This window comes from Sylvia atricapilla, chromosome 2, assembly GCF_009819655.1.
Source record: "Sylvia atricapilla isolate bSylAtr1 chromosome 2, bSylAtr1.pri, whole genome shotgun sequence".
Taxonomy (NCBI): Eukaryota; Metazoa; Chordata; class Aves; order Passeriformes; family Sylviidae; genus Sylvia; species Sylvia atricapilla.
The window spans coordinates 15,068,074-15,089,372 of NC_089141.1; the positions used below are offsets into that span (position 1 = coordinate 15,068,074).

General features: G+C 39.0%; 1 protein-coding gene across 1 annotated transcript in view; it reads left to right on the top strand.

Moving 5' to 3' along the window:
* Nucleotides 1-897: 897 nt before the first annotated feature.
* LOC136373443 (roundabout homolog 2-like) overlaps nucleotides 898-21,299 on the top strand; it is a 179,204-nt gene continuing 158,802 nt past the window's right edge. The window contains exons 1-2 of the mRNA XM_066338341.1: nucleotides 898-1,060; nucleotides 16,620-16,946. Of these exons, the coding sequence (XP_066194438.1) occupies nucleotides 898-1,060; nucleotides 16,620-16,946 (490 nt within the window). The remainder of the gene's footprint in view (nucleotides 1,061-16,619; nucleotides 16,947-21,299) is intronic.

Here is a 21,299-nt window from a genome sequence, read left to right on the forward strand (position 1 = left end):
TATGTATGATTTATTTATAAACTGAAACAAGCACACACACCTGAGTTCTGAAAATAAGTGTCAGTTTGCATTGCTTAAGTAATATGAAAAAAAATAACAATTTCTGCTTGTGCTTCACTCATTATAAAATGTGTTAGGTCTCTTGAGACAGGCTATGTAAAATTAGGTTCTTCTGCAGACATGGTATCAAGTGTATATCTGTGAGCAAACTGACTGAGAATTACATTAGCATACAAAAATTACTGTTCTAGTATTTTCCTAAGCATTTTCACAGTGTTATTTACTCTTCCTTCTGCTAGGTTTCTGTTTACTATTGTATTGCTTGAAATATGTCCTTAAAGTAAATTATCTTCCTATATGAGTTATGTTCCTATCCATGAGTTTGTAAAAGCACAGTGTGTATGATAGCATGGCATGGTTTTGTTTAGGAGCTGCTAAGGAATGCTGCTGGTCAGTAAGAGATTGCAGACCTCTGCTTGAGAGTTTCATTTTTAGTTCAGCATAAACTGAATTTGTAGACTTGTGAATTTATTTTAGTCTCTTCTTAGGCTATTCACATTCTGTCACAAGACAGCTTTGGAAACCTGTTGCACTTCTTGCATTATTCTCTCCACTTGTAATGTGGTATTACCTGGGAAGACCAGAATGTCTTGCTTTATGCTGGCAATTGGAAGTCGCAATGGAAAGGCCAAAACTCTCCTATTTGCTCTTTGTAACGTTTATATGGAGGCTCTAATGTTTTAATTAAGTTTACTGGAACTGCTTTGATAAAATGACTTTGTGATTACACAGCAAAAAAAAAAAAATCATAGAATGTTTGGGGTTGGAAGAAGAAAATGGTAGAATGGGTTGGGTGGGAAGGGACACTAAAGGTCATCCAGTTCCAGCATTCATGCCATGGACAGGGACACTTTCCATCAGATCAGGTTTCTCAGAAGTCCATCCAGCCTGGGTTTGAGCACTTCCATGGATGAGGCATCCACAACTCCTCCACGGACTAAGGTCTGTAATAAAAACAAGTACTCCATAGATAAGCTCAGGGAGAGCTTTTGTGACTCTGGTATGTGTGGCCACCTGCTTTAGAGAGATTTTGCATTTGCCTTTGGATGTTCAAATGCTCATTTGTTTCTTGTATTGCAGTGCTTTTGCAGTACAAGGGAGGGAGGGAGAACTCTGCTTCTTGTTTTAAGCTACAAGTGGGTTTGGTTTATGAGCAAAGCTGTATGTGTGTCTGTAATATATATCTCTCTTTATTTGTGTGTCTTAATCCAGTGATGTGTTCTGTGAAGTTTGCTCAACTTTTTTAAGTCTTCAGTTGTATGGAGGGTTTTCTTTGCCATTCTTGTTTGTCTTTTTCCCAAATGTGATTTGCTTTATTTGTGAAACACTGTTGCATTTATTTCAATTTCAAAACCTGAATATCATTACCCAGACATCACTCTGTAGTTTTGCTCATCTGATGAGTAAAACTGTAATAATGCCCTTATTGAAGCTACTAACTCAGAGTAGTGCTTTTGCATTCCTTTTCATAAAGAAAAACTAATTTTTTTTTCTTTAAATATTCCTTGCACAGTTCCCACTGCTACTAAACTTTCATTTCAAATCCCGTTTATAAAACTGAGAGAGATTCAATGTATTTAACAATCTTACTTTTTCTAATGATTGTCTCCCTGTGCAAGATTTTTCCATGGACTGGTTTTAGATTGACACTAGAAATGATCAGAAATAGTGTGATTTTTCCTGACCATCACTTGTCACTGATTCTGTGCACATGGCTGAAGAATGGCAGATGAACCAGGAGAAGCAAGGGGCTCCATATGTGTGATGAAATAATATGTATAGTAGAGGAGACACATCTTAAGGGAATTATTATGTTTAATTCTACAATATATAGTGTATCACAACAGCCTGTTAGCTGGGGAAACAAAAGGCAAATTTGCTTGGTTGTCCATGCTATCATGTAGATGAATCATTGGTTGACATCTGTAAATAAAGGGTTACAATAGATAGCAATAAACTGATGTAAAGAAAAGCATCAACTGGTTTGCCACAGGGATCTTTTTATTTGGATTGTGTCTTGTTTAACATCTTCGTTAATAATCTGAACGAGTGGGTAAACTGCATGCTAATTAAATTCACAGATGATACTAAGCAGGGAGGTGTTGCAAACATAGGGTGGCCAGATTTTCCAAGTGAAAATCTGGACCACCTGTCATGGCAGGCAGAGAGAGGAAGGTTTTTAGCAGGGATGAGGGAGGGGGTGTGCACAGAAGGACTTGACAGCTTGTGGGAGGGGAAGAAAGACTGCCCACTCCACCCCCTCCTTAAGCAAGCACACCCTCTCTTTCCTTCCTCAGCATCCTCTGGCTTGGATCCATTGTATTTATACTGTTTGTTGTCCCTAAGTTATAAAAAAATTTACTAGGTACCTATTAGCTGGTAAGTGAAACCTCTTACTCAGGTGTAGGTGTGAAAGATTGAGAGGAGAGGAGGAAGCAGTAGTGAGCTCCAGGCAAATCATTCTGGTAAGCTCACTTTCCAGCTACTGAAAATTTGGATGACACAAGTTGGTTTTTTAATGTTTTTTGAGGTGAGGATTGCAGGCTGACCCTTTCATGTTAGTCTGATTTATATTTTTTCTAAAAAATGGGAAGCAACAAACTTTATATATAATCTGTAATGGCAAAAGGGCATTACACCTCTCTCTGGACCTGAGGGCTGTTAATAGCTGATAGTGGTTATGGGCCAACAAGAATAAAGCTCATGATGCAAGGGACTGAGTGCCAAGTGAAAGTTTTCTTTGCTCCTTTTGTACCTGCTTATGTGTGATACAAACTACTCTTGTTCTTCCTCCACTGGCCCAGCTTGTTCTTTCTTATGATCTTCCCTCACTATTTATTAAGTGTCTGTTGTGTTTTCATCATTTCTTTTCCTTAACAGTGCTTGGGGAGCACAAGTAGCACATTGAATGTTTTCCTTTCTGTTCTCCCAGGATTCTGAATAACAGACTTGAAAAAAGTGCCTAACATTTGCAGTCCATGAACACCTGACTGATGAAATCCACTTTTTGCTGAACATACCATCAGCTTTTTGGAGCTATCATAGCACTGATCAAGGGGAAAGATCAACATTGTGTTTTTAGGCACCCGGTTTTAAAGCAGTGGCACTTCTCTTTCTGCATTTTGCTTAGGGCTCAGAATTTTACCTGTCCTTGGCTGGGAATGCTAGCTTTATCCTTTTACTCCTACTACTTATCATGTATTTGTTAACCTGTGGCCCATTCTGTCCTGGAAAGTTTTTTTGTAGTCTGCAAGTTTGGCTTTGTTTGCATGTGTAATTGTAGCATTGTGAAAGTTAATTTACTTGAGAGAGGATTGGAAGTTTTCACAAAACAACGTGCTTTCTAATTTTCTCAGCAATCCAGCACTTTTCTTGGATTTTATTTTGGACTAGCCCCCGTGTTCTCTGCATATTCAATGGCAGCAGTGCCAAAACTCGTGCAGTCCAATATCGTGTGTAGATGTTTGTTATGTATTTAGCTGTAATGCAGTTTGGGGTTTGTTACCTCAAACAATAGATGGTTCAAAGTGTAATGGCCATGTGACTAATGAGGAGCATGTCATGCTGCCTTCTTGAAGCGTTCCACTCTTGGCTTTTGTCTCCCAGGCATCTTTCCCTGGCAGTGTTATGCAAATTAACCAATTAATGACAGACAAAATGGCCTTCCTGCATCGCCATGCTTGTAATAAGAAGGGCAATGCTGTAAGTCACGTACCTATTCAGCAAGCTCTGTAGGCCACTGCCAGGGCATGATTAGCCTGACTGTGGAAGACAATTGCAGAGGCATCTGCTCGGTTAATTTTGAGAGAAAATTTACCAGATGGAGGCTGAAGATTTAAGTGATTAGAAGGTAGTAGATTGGAATACAAATTGGATTAAAAGAAATTAGATTGATATAAATCGAATTGAGTCACAACAGTTTGTGTTGTTTGTACCAAGGGGCAATGGATTATGGGAGAAGCAGATGCTCCAATGAGATAGGAATTAATGTGGCTTTGACGGTCCATCTGGGAAGGCCTGAATATCGAGTACATCCCTAATCTCTCTCTCCATTTATCAATGCCATAATGTTAATTAGTACTTCATTCATTAAGTTACTTACAGAGGAAAAAATCTCACCCGTATAGCCCCTCTCTGCCTGAGGATTTGTTACTGTGCCAAGAAATGGAAATCTCTCTTTAGCCGAGCTAGTTAGGGTTGACTGTTACACTAGACCTGTGTCATCTTCCTCAAGCTTGCTGCTGCTTTTGGCCTAAATGAAATTTACTGGGCTTTGTTTTGCAATATACCTGTCTTCATAAATCCAGCAGCATAGTTACTGAAGTCCTGCCTTGATCTCTACAGCTAATTACCACTAACAAGCCTCCTCCTCACATGTTTAAAAATATACAATGTATTTTATTTCACATAGTTGCACAGCATTGTGGCTAATGACCAGACTTTAGCTATGACATAGCTATGACTATCTTTGGTGGGAGAAAACTAAGGAAGTCTATGTGTGTGCCCCTCTAAGGTCTTGGGTAGAGAAATGCATGTGAAAGAAAAGTGCTGTACCTGAAACACCTGATGTGGGTATTGTCCTCAGGTGTGCAATTCTGTGATGACAGAATTGTTGGATTTTAACTTTTTTTCTCTTACTCTAGAACATAAGTGTTCGGGGATTTTTTAACTCTGACAGGTGACCCAAAATCATAACTTGAATTTTTTCACTGCATGGGGAAAAATAAAAAAGGAGAAAAAAAAGCCTGTGTAAAATGGTTAACAAATATACCAGGATTGTGAATGAATGGAGTTAAATTCTTTTTCTAGCCAGAGTCTCCTGGAAATGAACATGAGAATGCAAGGATACTTAGCAAAAGTCAAGAGGACTTTTCACTCTTTCCTTCCCTGAGTGCGCACAGAGGTGTGATGCTGAAAGGCTGTGTTATGGTGTTCACGCAGAGTGCCGACACTGGCAAATGCTGGTCTCCGTGTGAGCACCATTGTAGTGTCAGCCTGAAACTTTTCCTTGTATTTTCCCATATATATTTGATTTGTTTTCCTTCATCGTGAGGAAGCTTTGATTCTACTTCACTTAGGAAACTGACTGCAGCTGCAGTCCTTTAGTTATTCATCGGAGAACTATTAGATATAAAAACGTGTTCTGGAACCTAAAATGACAAAGGCATCTACAAGGATGTCTCACATTGTGCTTATATGTTCTGGAGGAAACAGATGCACTGCCAACTAGTTTTGCAGAAGAAAAGGTTCTTTTATCATGTTTGAGGGGTTTTTATCTGCTGAAAATAAGTCATTAAAAAAAAAAGACCTTGTCTCCTGAAAAATTTATGATTTGTACCTCTAAGCAGAGAGTGTAGTAGGCATGGGCTGGCAAGAGGTTGGAATGGAGCAGAGCTGGGACAGCTGAATCAAGATGATCAAAAGGATATTCTGTGCCATATGTCATCATATGCTCAGCAGTAAAAACTCATGGAAGGGAAGATAAAGGAGGGACATTGATGGTTATGGCATTTGTGTTCTCAAGCAACAGTCCTGCATGCTGAGGACCTGCTTGCCAGGAAGTGCCTGGACATCTGTTTGCTGATGAGTAGTGAATGAATTCCTCCTTTTTTTGCATTGCTTGTATCCACAGCATTTCCCTTCCTTTTTAGCTGCCATTATCTCAGTCCACAAGTCTCTTGCTTTTTCCTTCTTCTTTCTTCCCATCCCATGGGAGAGGGTGGTGAGTGAGCAGCTGGCTTTGGCTGTCATTTGGGGCCAACCTACCACTGTTTAAGATGGAATTTTATTTCCTAAGTGTGTCTAGACAGCATTTGTTACTAAATATAGTGATTTAAACATTTAAGGTTATAGCTGAAAAGGTAGAATCCAATTCCTCTGTATTTTCTATTTACTCCCTCTACCGCTGTTTCCACAAATTTTCTTGCTTACAGTAAACACTTTGAGAACTGCCTGGGAGTTTTTGTTTGTTTCGCCTACTGTGCTGCCAGAGACTCTTATTTCTGTGCTTCTGCATAGTGCTGTTTGATGTAGGGAAACGTGGAGTAAATAAATTATATGCTGGAAAGAAGCTCTCAGAAGGTAGCAGCAGTTCTCTTGCCATTCCACAGCTCTGAGAGGTAGTTGTTTATCAGTAATCTATGCTCCATTAGTAGAATCAACAGAGATCTCTATAAAAACAGGATAGACAACAGAGGCTTCTGAATCAGCATCCGCAACTTTACTGTTTCAAAAAATCCCCCTCTTTTTAATACAGAAAGGGTAAAATAATGTTGCAGAAAGATCCTGTGAAATAGTATTCCTTGAAAGGCAGGATTCCTCCACCACTAACATCAAGGGCCAATAAAACCTCTCACTGGACCTGTGCCTTCAGCCTAAAGTACTAGGAAACACTTCGCAAATTTGTGCCAGCTTTGGGTGTAAACATGTGGAACAGGAAAAGGTGAGAGAAAAATCACTGAGGACTGCTTAAAGAAAAAAGATCCGTAAGTTGGCACAGATACTGGAGTGTTTGTTTTCTGTCACCAGGCCTAAGAGCATTAAATCCCATTTTGGCTGCAGAAGTTGCAGAATTGTGTTTTGTTATCTAATGGAACAGATAACCGGATGGCTTCTGAACAGGTGGAGGAAAAGAGAAAATACTCACGGTGTAAATGGAGTTGATGAACTGTTTTGGATTTAAAAGAAAGTAACTTTATTAGCTGCAGATACAATAGTAACAAGATAGAAAAATTACCTTAAAATACACATGATGAGGTAAGTAAGGATTTGTGAAACATGTATGTAGAGCAAACAGAAAGGAAAAGGACAAGGAAAAAGGTGGTGTTTTTTTGATTTTGTTTTTGCTGGAGGGAGGGGCACACACGGGAGAGAATGTTGGGGCCTCCAACTATGTTGGAGCTCCTCCAATAAGGAGCTCCAAATATTCTCTTAACAGAAGATGCTCTCTCACATCATATATATATATATATGTATAAAAGTATATATAAATGTGCTATAAATACATCAGGAGAAACTAGAGTTAGGATACTTAAATGTTTGTGCATAAATTTGAATTTTGTGCAAAGTTTCTCATTATTAGTGGTGAGAATTCCTTATACAAAGAGTCAATAGTATGACTTTCAGATATTAGTGTGATAACCATTGAAAACCTGGTGACATTTTTATGATCAAGCAAAAAAAAAAAAGTGCAGTATTTGCAGTAAAATATTTACTTTCTAAACACGGAAAAACCAACCAAACAAAAAACCAAACACCAAACTTCTAGATATATAACAGCACAAATGCATGCTGTTAAGCACCAATATAAAATTTTTTATCTTTTGTTCTAGGGATATACAAGGTGTTTATACCTGACCTATATAGGCAGAAAATAGTATGCGACTGAGTTTTCTGTAGAAATTGTTTGTTTTCAAGCTTTGGATGGCTGAACGAGTTTTTAAAATGCCAGCTAGCAAAAGGTGAACCGAAGGGGCAATTATAAATGTACCCGTAAGTCTTGTTTACCTGATTCTTTTTTGTTGACATAGGTAGGAGAGATACAGCTTGTAAGGAAGTTCATGCTAATTCCATAAGACTTCCACTTCTGAGTGTACTTACTTTTGAGCTTATTTGCTCAATTTGGGGTGAGAAGAAGTAGGATTAGAATGTTTCTTCACAGAGCTTGAGCTACATTTTCATCCATGGATTTTTGGAAAAAGTTTTCCAAACTAGTTGAAGCTTCCAAAGAGAGTCTTTGACAAATCACAAAGATTTATTTCTAGATTTCTAAACCAAGATATTACAATGAGGTTTTGACATTTGTTGTACTATTTTAAATTTTAATGAGAGCTTTGCTGCAGAATTAATATCCACTGGCTGATAGTTACTTGGAATTTTACAAAAGGTTTTTTAGGATGTTTGGGTCAAGTTCTAAGTCAATTATTGATATTGTGTACTTATTCCCTAGACATTCACAACTGATGTGGTTCAGGTAGTCTTTGTGACCAGTGTCAGCAGAGAACATAGTGGCTGCGGGATAAAATTCAGAACATCAAAGTTAAAATGCCTGCTGTGCTTATAGTAGGTTTCCCTCCTTTCTGCCAAATATTATTTTAAGACTGCCTCAGATGGATGAACTTACTTACAAATGTCTGATTTCACAGATTGTGGCAATTTTATTCTAATCTGGGAACTATCTGACTCATCGTTCTTGAAGGGATGTGGACCTGGTTGTCATTTAAAAGCTTTTTTATAACTGTTGTTTTATCTTAACACTGTTAAAATTGATGTATTTTTCTAATTGCTAATTTTTAAAGCTTTTAAATGCTTTTAAATGCCTTGGATGGTCATTATTGTCCATCAACAGAAAGCTTTAGACTTTGGAGAGCCTGTGGTTACCAACACTTCTATGCAAAAGCAAAGTTTACTTGATTCTAATGAGCCATTGGTTTCTCTAGTGGTATCAGGGAAGCTGCAAAGCCTCCCTTTGCCTGGCTGATAAGGAGCCATTGCCAGTTCCCCAGTGCTATGATAACATTCCTCTAGTACAATAAATTATTTTGCTGTCTGTAAGCAACGTCTGCTTTTTTACCTTCCATCCTTGACCTGAAAAAGAGCTGAAAGATGTTTTTAGAGTCAGGCACACGCTTACGCTTTGTTTGTTAAATTCCAGAGTGATTTGGAAAGGCTCCCAAGGGAAGACCCGTTGTGCTTGAGTTCTTTTGGATAAAAAGAGAGGGGGATTTTTTGTCTTTTTTTCTTTCTTTCTTTCTTTTTGTCTTTGATGCTTTTGTTATATGCTGTATATATATCATAGAATAATTTGTATTTGAAGGGACGTCTGGAAGTCACCTGGCACTTGCAGGTGTGTGGGGGTACATTGTGTAAATATAGATGTGGTATATATCTACACACAGCATATAAATACAGGGACATATATGCACACATACACATAAACGTTGTCCTCTTTGCTTTTCTTAGCTGGAAGTGCTCCTCTTCTCTCTGGCTTCTTCACTTCTTAAAGTAATTTTTATAATCTTATTATTTGGAGTCAGTGGACATTAATGAAACCCACACTTGAATTGGAGCAGCTATTCTAGTTTTAAAACCTAGAGCTTTTTTGCTAAAGTACCTACAAGTGAAGGTGGTTTGGGTTTGCTGGGTTTTTCTGGGTGGTTTTTTTTTTGCATGTGTGTATTGGTGTTTTTAAGTATTGGTGTGCTATTAAGCAAATAATTGTCAGTGACCTTCATTCAGGAGCATAGGTCTGGTAGATATTTTATTTCTTGACTTGAACTCTAAACCATATTGCTTTGGAATAAACAAATCGATGTAACTTTCTCATTGAAGCAGTGACTTGTATTTATAACATCACTTTTCACCTGGGGAAAAAAAAGATTAATCATTCCCCTGTGAATCTGTATTCCAGTTTTCAGGGCTACTGTGCTCACTCCTGCTTTCTTGTCTGCATGCCTAACATGCTATTCCATGCCAGGCAGTGTGCTGGAAACAAATTTTGAGGTGTGGTAAGACTCTGCAAAAGAAATGAAATGTAACACTTGAATGCTGGTATGTGATGAGAAACCAACTTAAGAAAAGTGAATTCGAGTAAAATTGCACTAAGCCTTTATGTCAATTTTGGAATGCTTCCCCTGAAATAATTTTATATAACGAATAGGGTGCTTATACTGTGGCACTGGATTATTATCCACACTTTAAAAAAAAATATGGGGGAGAATTGTGTTTGCAGTGTTTTTTTAATAGTAAAGTTGATTACACCTTGTTTAGCAAAGTCACAGTTTCATACAAGAGAAACTTAATGAAATCAACCTTCCAGTAAGATTTGGTCAATGTTTTTAATGACAGTTATTGATCTCTCTTGTCAGCAATTCCTGCTCTCCCTCTTGGCAGACACACTCTATAAGAAAGGTGACTTATCTGCAGGCACATGTCCTGGGGAACTTAGGATATGTTGTTTAATGGATTAATTTTGCTCAAGGAAAAGCTTTCAGAAGACCTTGTCATAGCTGACACAGCTTTGAACAAAAACCTTGCCTTGGAAACAGTCCTATCACTGGAGTCTTTTCCCATCTGCCAAATCTCAGAGGACGGGGAGAGACTATCAAGTATAAATTTTCAAAATGCCGTCCTTGCCATGTCACTTTGCCTAGAGGAATGCATGTCGAATAATCAGCCTGGTGCCTGTGCATCAGCCTGTATTCCAGTAGAATTTCCTCATTATCTTGACTTTTTTTCCATGTTATCTTTTGTTTGAACTAAGATGTGACTGACTGGATCTCTACTTGAGATCTCAGCTTTTGCCTTCAGTCAATTCTGTGCCTAAAAGGGTGGTGAAAGCAACAGACTTATTCATTACATCAAACAAATGCATGCAATAAGTGTTTCTGATAAGTACTTCTTTTGTGAAACGAGGCATATGAAGAAGTGGGAAAATGAACAGTGACTGTCCTTCAGTAGATTTAACTAAGTAGCTGTGGGATTGTCTTTGTAGAGTCTGCAGAAGTCAAAAAAAGAGCTGGAGCCTGGCCATGTGACAGATCTGATGTAGCCAGAAGAGATTCCGCAGACACTTCTGTAGCTGTCCATCCATTTAAAGCACATTATTCTTTCAACTGGGATTTTAAATACCTTGCTTTCATTTTTTTCTTAATTGTTGCAGTGAAAATAACCCAAGATTCTAACGTAAAAGAAGGTTCTTTGGCATTAAGTATAACACTGGAGCTGTCCTCTTTGTTCAATCAAATGCACACGGAGACTTTTCTTCCTGCATCTATAGCTTTCTGCTGTAGGAGATTTATTTTTTCCTATCACAGTTTTGCTGTTTGTCTTCTTGATAAATTGTCCTTTTGCACTGTCTCAGGGAGAACATGTGTTGTTGGCAAACTCTTGGAGAGAATGCCTTCAAAATGCTATCAGAAGCAGGAAACAACTAATAACTCATATGAGGAGCAGCTGAGGGAGCCGAGGGTGTTTAGCCTGGAGAAAAGGAAGCTCAGGGGTGGCTTTATGAATCTCTACAACTCCCTGAAAGGAAGGTACAGCCAGGTGAGAGTCAGTCTCTTCTCCCAGGCAACCAGTGACAACCGAAGAGGACACAGCCCTAAGCTGTGCCAGGGAAGGTTCAGGCTGGACAGCAGGAGACGTTTCATTACAGAAGGGGTTGTTAAACATTGGAGTGGGCCACCCAGGGAGGTGGTAGAGTCACCATCCCTAGAGATGTTCAGGAAATGACTGGATGTGGCACTCTGATCTAGTTGACAGGGTGATGGCTGGTAAAATGTTGGACTCTTATCCTGGAGGCCTTTTCCAACCTAAAGGATTTTGTGACTCTGTGATATGAGTATCTTTCAAGTTCCATTGTTGCAACAACTTCTGTTGCTCTTGTTGACAATACTTTCTGAGCTTAATATACAGTACACCTGTTCATCGTGACCTGTTAGAACTCTTGAACTGGAAATATTTTAAATATATGACACAATGTAAAACATCACATCCCATTTTAAGCATCCTTTTCATGCCAATAATATGAGAATACTATTGGAGAGTAGGTGGCAGCTCTGTCTTAAGGGTAATCTATGGTATCCATAGTGTTAATTGATTGTTGGTTGTGTTATTGAAAATCTGGTCCCAGCTTTCTGTTTTTATCCAAGTATATTAAAGCTGTGTTTGGAATGTTAAAGGAATCAAAATGAGAACCTTCAGGAAGGATGTAAAAAGAGTAGTAGTCTTGGAGGTCAGCTTGGGAAGAGCTTTTCTGTATATAGGAAGTCAGGCAGGTAAAGGTTGGAAAGGATTAGAGATGCAAACAGGACAGAACTGGATGTCAGACAGTAACAAGCAATGGCAGGTGCCGATAACAACAGAGGTGAAGAGAGAATTTTGAGGAGGCTCTTGAAGATAGTTCAGAAATCTGTATTATAAAATACCATCTCAGAGTGTTATCGTGTAAACTGATGCAATATTGTTTTTTTCTTTAAAATTGCTCAGTGGTTACAGTGCAATTGCTCTCCACTCGTAACCACCACTGACTGGTCTAGTAGCCATGAATGTTTTGTTGATTTGAGAAATGAGTGAAATGTCTATCTATTTAGTCAGTACTTGCTTTTCTGGTGTGACAAACCATTAGCTTTGTAGCTGCTTATTTAGAGAGTAGGCTTAATAGATTAAATCAACATTAGGTCTTTACATGAAGTAAATTAAAACTGGAGGAATGGGAAGTGCAATAAATGAAAGTCTCTTACTGGAAATTTGAAAGACAGTGGACTAGGAGGACTAGAAAGTGAATTGCCAAATGCCTTTTTTAATGATGATTTGTGTATGTTACACAGAGAGCACATGACCTAATTGAAACCTTCCAGGCCTCCCCACCTGAAAGGAGCCTGCAAGAAAGATGGAGAGAGACTTTTTACAAGAGTGTGGAGTGATAGGACAAGGAGGAATGGCTTCAAACTGACAGGGAGTGGGTTTGGATTAGATATTAGGAAGAAGTTCTTAACTATGAGGGTGGTGAGACAGTGCAACAGGTTACCCAGAGAAGCTGTGGATGCCCCATCCCTGGATGGTTGGACAGAGCTCTGAGCAACCTGGCTGAGTCATGGCATGTTAGTTGGAATTGGATGATCTTTAAGGACCCAGACCATTCTGTGATTCCTCTTTGGATGGGGATTGCATTGTGACTTTGAGGAAATGCAGTAAAAAAGAATAAAAGTATTGACTCTTTGGTTTAGTCTCCTTTCCTGCTTCCTTCTGTGTGTCTACAGGAAATCTGTTTCATTTATTAATAAAAATTCTTGCATACAATTAATTTTTTAGCGTTATTTGACTATAGGATCAGCCAGGCTAAACTGAAAATATTAGGCATTCTGTTTACATGCTACCAGTGAAGCTATAACTATATGGTACGCTGGATCCCTCAGGAGACTTGTGAGGAAGTGTGAGCATATAAAAGCAAATCCATGAGGCTTGGTGATAGTTGTGAGAGACAACCTGACTTAGTTGGCAACCTGATGTTGAATTGGTCAAAATAAATGAGTGATTGTTATCTTTTACACTTCCCAAAGGAGTAGTCTTGGAGGTGATTCTCAGGGAATGTCTTGTCCAACACATCTGAATTAAGTTAAAGTAGGGGAATGGAAGAGCAGAGTGTTGACACCTGAAGTACAATGTGCAGGCTACATTATTTTTTTTTCTGCTTTTTGTCCATGTTCCTCACATTTCTTACTTTCCCTACTTTGATTAGAAATATGTACATAAATTCCTACGACAGGTAGGAGAGTGTAAGAAAAGTTGGTGAATATATTTCAATACATGTGCTGCACAGGGGCATATAAATAACTGGAGCTTCCTTTTTTTTGTTTTGTTCATTTGTTTGTTTTGGTATTTTTGATAAATATATGTCCCCCGGCAGTTTCCTCTTGCTCAGCTCCAGTATGAGGCTGGGCTTCCCCTGTTTAGTGTCCTGACCTCAAAGGATATTAGCAGTGACTGCTGCAGAAATGATTCATATTAAGGTAAATATGAATGCAAATGTTCTTTACTTAGGAAGTGGCAGTTAATCGCAAATCTATAATGTCACCAGTTATTATGAGAGCTACAGTGTTTCCCATCAGTCAGCATTTATCAGGTCAGCAATTATCAGTAGTTAGCAGGCTCTGGTATCTGAAAATGAAAGCTGTTTGTTAGAGTGACAAAACATTGTATTCCGGTATCTTAGTGTCAAGAAATTCTTGACTGTGAGGCACTGGAACTCTTCTGCAGAATAGCTCCAACAGTTCTAATATTTTAGGAATTTTGTTTTTTCCTGCTAGCATGTAATAGCTCATGTGAAGTCATTGCAGTCTATCCTAATAAAGACTTAAGGGCTCCTTAAGTCAGAGGTTGCTCATACGCTCTATGCATGCACCAGATGGAAATCCTGGGGGGAGGAATGGAAAAGGAAGCTTGTATGGGTAGCTCAGGACACAACACAGCTGCCTGCTTAAGGTCATGGTTACATCTTGCTCTGCAGTAAAAGTGTCTTCTGCCCAGACAGCTCATGGGGTTAATAGAATTTCTATTCCTTCTCAGTGAAGTTGTACTTGTATTGGAGAGGGGGACCACAAGGAAGGAATCTAAACTAGAATCAAACACCGATTGCGTCTGTCTCTTTCTGATATGCAGACAGTGTCTCAAGACAGGCGATGGAGCCAATCTTCTGGTTTCCTTTGTTATTTCTAAATCAGCATAACCTTTGTGAATACCTGTTGGTGCTCAGTTCACTTTGGAAGGAGGGAGTTTGGTGTGCTCTGTGAACAGTCTTGTGTGTGTTTTGCTTCCCCCCTCCTCTAAGAGCTTGATGAAGGGAATTCCTTGTAGCCTTGGATAGCTAAAAGTGCACCCAGCCATCACAGGAATGTGTGGTGTGATGGCCCTTGAAACAGCTCCTGAGCCTTTCTCCTTGCACACTGGCATGGTCCCTGCTGCTCACATCTCAACCCTCTCTTGTGCACAGATTGCTTAATTAGGGTATGATGAGTAAGCACCAGTTTTGGGATGAACATCAGTACTGAAGAGCCTGAAGAGTACTAAATCAGCCCTATTGTTGACCTGAGGAGAGGTTTTTAATTGGATTGTGTAAGACACAAGTTTAAACTTTTTTTTATGGGAGAAAGCCCTTTTTACAGCTTTGAACATGGCCTGTAAGTCTGTATAGGATATACTTTTAGGAGTTCTGAACATTATCAACAAAACTTTGTGTACAAGAAAACTAATATTTTGGATTTGCATTTTTTTCTGCTGATTTTGTTACCCTGTGTTAACCATTTATCAAAATCCAGTTGTGTTGATTCTCTGACTTCAGTCCCTCTCATGTCTCAGAAACACCTCAGCTTTCCTTTTCCTCCTGATACTGTTAATAGAAATGTCTTACAAGAACTAGTGTTTCCTTTTTTAGAATAAGCAATGAATTAAGCTGATAGACTTATCTGGGGGAGTGTTCTAAATAAAAATGTCTCTAGTCAATGTATGAAGTTGGCCTTTTAATCCCATGTACTTTCAAATATTCATCTTTAAGAAATCTCAGTATTTTTCAATTATTTGTTTTGGGTCATGCACTAGGGATATTTTTTTAACTTCAGATTCTTCTGTTAGATTTAAATTTTTTTCAGTGTTTTTTTCTCTCTCTCTTTTTTTTTTTTTTTTTTTTTTTTTTTTTTTTTTGTCAATAGAAGGAAGAATAAAATACTATTTTCTCTTTCAAGTGTCCCATCTTAGCTATAGATTATGTTTCTTTTTCATGTACAGGTATTGCAGATTATGGATTTCTTTGCTGTTCTGGTAATAGAATCTGGAAGCCGGTGGAAGAGCTAATTTGTGCAACAGCAATGTAACACTTTAGTGCAGTGGCAGGCCTTAGTTTAATGACCTGAGTGTTAGTAAAACAGAAGTCTAAAGGTGGATTCACTCTGTTGAATGGATCCTTATGCCTTTCCCCATAACTTTTGTAGTAAATGAGGCATTGAAAATATCTTAAAGTATGTAGAGCCTAGAATATAATTAAGACAGTGATGTTAAATTGCTTTTCTACGACTCAGCAAAACTGCTGATCAGAAAATTGAGACAAATGTTTCACTAACCTGCAGAAGTTGGTTTACCTTGTATTTAGCAAGTGCAGGCCAATTTTATCAGCATGGCAGATCCACTCAAAGGATTTTCCAGATCCATGCTAGAAAAGATTATTTTTGAGGCACAAACTGCCATGACTGTTGTAAAACTATTTTGCCAGGCTTACGTAATCTAATTAGATATGCAGGAGTGTAGACTGTCTGTATGATTAATGTGGAAGGAAGTGTTTAAGGTAAGATTGGGTTGGGCTCTGAGCAACCTAGTGGAAGGTGTCCCTGCCCATGGTAGGGAGTTGGAATGAAATGAGCTTTGAAGTCACTTCCAGCCCAGGCCATTCTATGAATCTCTGCCTATATTGTATTTCTCTGTGTGTGTGTGTGTGTATAAATGCAATCCTGAAACTGAGAATTTTGAAAGTGATTTGACATTTGAGATTTCCCTTTGGTCTTTCTTTTTTCTCCTTCTCTTTTCATACCGAGACTGTTTGTGGAAAAGAGATACAAAGCATACATATTGGACTGCAAAGAACTGTTAACTAATGGGGGTGGTAAGGTACTGTGGTTTTGAATGTCCTTCTATTGAATCTGGCAGATGAACGGATGAGAAAGCATGAGGGGAATCTGGGGGCACACAGTGATCTAAAAGTAAATGTAAATAGGAAGATTATTGGGGAAAAAAAATAGGTTGTCATACCATAGAATCCTCCTCTGAGCACAGTCTGCATCTGGTATGGGTTTGATAACACTATAGAGGGTTATATCTGTTAGTCCATCTCAGGTTTGTAGGTAGGGGAATGTCTGATACAGTCGTCTGATATCAGACAAAGCAATTTCAGATGTTGTATATCGTATCCTTTTTTTCTTTAAGTTTTTGTGACGTTAAAGGAGTAACTTACAGGAGCTCTATGTGACGCCTGAGGCACAAATAAATTGTTCTCTCTTCCCTCTGTTCTTTAGGATCCCGCCTCCGCCAAGAGGACTTCCCACCACGGATTGTTGAGCACCCTTCCGATGTGATAGTGTCCAAAGGAGAGCCAACTACCCTGAACTGCAAGGCAGAGGGGAGGCCGACCCCCACCATCGAGTGGTACAAGGATGGCGAGCGGGTGGAAACGGACAAGGATGACCCGCGCTCCCACCGGATGCTGCTGCCCAGCGGATCTTTATTTTTCCTGCGCATCGTGCACGGGCGCAGGAGCAAACCCGACGAGGGGAGCTACGTGTGCGTGGCGAGGAACTACCTTGGAGAAGCTGTCAGTCGCAATGCATCTCTGGAAGTGGCATGTGAGTAGTTTTAATTTGTTTGGTGTTCTTTGAAACTTCGTAGTGGCTTTTATGCTGTCACCCAGCACTTGAACACAGCGTGCCAGCATCCTAGGAGTTAACTAATGGGGATTGCAAAATAACAAAGTGCAGCGTTTTGTCATTAGCTGTTCCACTTAGTCAAGGCATTTTCACATGTGGCTTGGTCGGCAGCAGTGGCGGTACAGAATGAGTGATATATACTGAAATGAGGTTCTAGCCAGGGTATAATCATGATTGGCACAAACATGGACAAAGGATAATCTTCCTCTGAAGAATAATCTAATTTTTAAATGATGTCTAGAGTTGGTTATACTGGAACTAATGTGGAAAAATACCTATCATTTAATCTAAGGTGCACTGTCTGTTTCTCTTTATCTCATCATCTTTTACCTCAACAGAAGCAGACAGCATCTTGGTGACTCATGTTCTGTACTGCTGGAAACCTCAATATATATGTTGCTCGATCATAAATTTGACCCAGGCCTCATTCATTATGTGAATGGCAAGTGAAATCGTTGGCTATTTCTCATATCATCCAGAGTAGTCTTGGTCTTTATCGATTCTCTTTGTCTTAACAGAGAAGTCAAAAGGTCTATTTCAGAGCCCACATGGCACAAGTAGTCTGCTTCCAGTAGAGTTAGCAGATATATTCATTATATTCACAGCAAACAAGCTCATCAGACATAAAATATAATCAGTTGCACATGTTTTTTTGCTGCTCAGTTATATGGGTTGAATCAACACTGATCTTTTTATTCAGAATGTGCATCTTTGCGGAGAATTGTATTTTAATAGATTTATGAGCGCTCTCCCCTTGCCTGGCTTGAGTTTTTCCCACACAGCTCTTCATCTGACAGTAAGTTTTCCTAAAATGTGCTTGAATTAGGGCTTTAGAACAAATTTGTATTGCTTAGTTGATAAAGAATGGATTTAAGTCCACAGTAGATGGTATGTTTAAAAGGTGGGAGCACAGAAGAAAGATCTTTGTTCCTAATGCAGTATTCAGACTTTCACAGCTAATAAGGTATGATCTTGAGGCTTCTGTTTTCTCAGAAATTGCAGAAAATGCCATTTTAGAAATATTTAAATGGCAGAATAAGCCAAGTAGAACAGACTTGTTCACTACATTTCACCTGTTGTAACCTAGATTCAAAACTGTGTCAAACAAAAAATGAAAACAGTTTTGGCACACTATCAAAGCAGAAGAAAATATGTCAGTGAATGTATCAGAGAAAGTTTTTCAATTTTGGTTGGTATTTGGGAGTTGATGAGAAACCAGTTTAAGGAAGGCTGAAATCTGTGTGAGTATTACTAGATAAACTTACTGGATTACTTGTGTCATTGTACATGTGTTTTAACTCTTGAGAAATCAGAAGAGATCTTGAGAGATAAACACTTGAAATCTTTATTCTAATCCTGTTGAGATTCAGGATCTCCTGTTGAAGTTCATAGGATTGTTCCAGTTGTACCTTGAGTCATCAAATTGAAGTGACTGATAATTTTGAAATTTAAATGTGCTCTGTATCTTGTCAATTTTCATTGATCCCTACTTCATTGCCTACTGCGAGACTCCTGTGACACCATCTCCGGGCTCTGGAGTTTGTTTAACTGTAGCTGGTGGCAGATCAGGCGTGAATTGTATGGGAGATAGTAGAAAATTTTAAAAATAATAAATCTGTTCTCCTTTGTCAGGTATTTTAGGGCAGGAGCCACGTGAATGTGGAACTGAGATCCAAAACCATGGCCCAAGTTTTTGCGATAACATTGTGCTTTTACTGTTTTGATAGCTTTGAAATTTAACTGTCTGAATCCCCCAATTAAAGGGTTTAGCAGTCTAAAGCAGGCTCTCCTATTTTACTTCATCTGTGCTATATCTTTCCTTGAGCAGAACCATGACTGCAATTACAGAAAGGTCTTCATCAAAGAAAAAAATGTAATACATACCTTGCGTGTTTACTTAATTTTAGAGCTTCTGCTGTAATTTTAAAAAGCACATGGCAGTGCTTGGTGTGTATCAAAGGCATCCTTTGAAAGACTATAGCAAACAGTTTTTGCTTGGGTTTGAGATCACTTTTGGTCATAAATCAGGTTTTCAAGTGACTTTCAGTTGGAAACGATTGAAGTCTCTGATTTGTTTTTGTACTGTCAGCATTTCTGGGCTGAATAAGATGGGCATGTCTGTATCAGCCCGTTTGCACACTTGGGAAATGAGTTGCTGGTGACAGGCTGTTGTCAGCAGTGAGTGCCCATTCACCTTTCCTCAGCTGCTGCTGGAAAGCTGTTGAGTTGCCTGGATGCTGCAGCCCTGTCCGTGGGGCCACACGCGATCCGGTCTGACTCGTGCTCTCTGTCATGGTGTTGAAAACCCTTCTTTCCACAAGACAAGCTCTTTTCATCACCGGAACAGAACGGTTCTCCTTTGCTGACAACAGGGTTCTGGATTATTATCTGACTGCAGGTGGCCTCAGATAGTGCCATGAGGGACAAACTGCTGGTTTTCACACGTTTAAAATGCTTGAGTGTGCTGTTCTTGAGTAGGAAACTGTAATTGTTTTACTTTGTTTATTAAATTGGCTAATAATGTGCTCTTGCAACTTTTGGGTGATTTATGAAGAAATATTTATTGGGTTTGTTAATATGTTAGATGTGTTTGTGCTTGTGCATTAATGTGATAAACAGTGTTAATTATGACTAATTTTCTTTTATTTCCTTTTTATTTACGCCCTCCATGGACACATGCCACAAGAGCAGTGGGATTGAAAGTTTTCTGATATATCCGTATTTGTGTAAAGACAGAAGTTAAATTCAGCTGGGACACAGAGTGGTTCAAACCATTTTGAACACAGTCGTTTTGCCCCTTGTTTTTTTGGTTTTTTTTGAAGTGAGTTTTTCAAGTTGCTGATTCTTCCATAGGAGCTTCCCCAGAAAGAAAAGAATAATGCTAATGCTACCAGTCAAACAAGTCTTCCAAATTATACGTGGCAAATTCTCATGTAGTGTTTTTGTTTTATGGTTTAATCATTAAAAGCAGATGTTCCAGCCTTAAAACCTCTATGAAGAATTGTATTCAAAAGAGTAAAACATCTGCCTTTTGATTTTGTCCATTAGAATTTTTAAATTGAAACTGAACAAGGGTTGGCGTTACTAGATGTGTGTTGATGTTCAGATTTTCTTGGGAGAATTTAGAAAGGGAAGTAGGCTTGAAATAGTTTGATCTTTCACCAAATTGCTTTTTGTATTCAAACGCCAGAAGTCTTAAAATAAAAGCATATTTTTTTTAGCCATGCACCAGTTGAGGCGATCGAAGCCCCGTGGTGGAGTTTTCCGGCGGGAATATCAGGAGACACATTTGCAGTAGTGAGTGTAGCTAGGATTTCAGCTGGGAGCACCGGGGGCCACATGTGAGCAGGGGAAGGAGGGCGAGGGGTCCCCGCACTGCCTCTGATCCAGCCGGAGTCAGCGGCAGCCCCCAGGGAGAGCAGCTGGAGCTCCAGGTGTTAAATATGTGACAGCAGCTTGATCTATCGACCACTGTTACAGGGGGCTTTGGCCTAAATGAAAATTCATGAAAAATTGATGAAGTCCCCTGATTATTTTTTTTCCCTTTTCCTTTTGCAGTGCAGTGCCAATGCGGCGAGGAGAGATTAAATGAGGTGTTGAACGCTTTAGTGGCGAGGAGGTTGTGGTTCAGAGGTCAGGGGGGAGGGGAAATAGGACCCATTTTCCACCTTGCTTTCCTTTAAAAAAAACATGAAGCTTTTCAGATTAGTTGGGATTTGCTGCCATTTTAGTATAATAGTAATAATAATGTAAAGCTCAGGAATATTCACAAATAGGATTCTTTTTTGCATGGGTTGGCAAAGACTGGGAGCATGTGGGTGGGTGCAGAAAATAGTGGAGGCCTCTGAGTCATAATTCAATGGAGAACCAGAAATAGATTGAGTTTTGTAATGGCAGTATAAATTTGGGCTTCCATCTTTCTGAGTCTCTGCTTGAGCTGAAGTCATTTGGAGAAAGAAGAGATCTTGCATTATTTATATGCTACAGATTGCTTGGATAGCAGGCTTTGGAACACTCTCTAAACATAATGATCCTGTTTGTGTTAGATTCAATACTGAATTATGTTTTTATCTGTAACAAGAGAGGTTACAGTAGTACACTGCTTAGTTTAGTGTGAAGTCATAGGTGTACTGCAAAGCAAGTGTAAGCCAGATCTTAAACGTGGGAGACAGTAATTTTACAAATAAACCAGATCTATTGAAATGTTCAGTGAATAAAGGCTGAGGGATATAAAATATATGCTATGCAATCACCTTTGCATCATAATGGTAA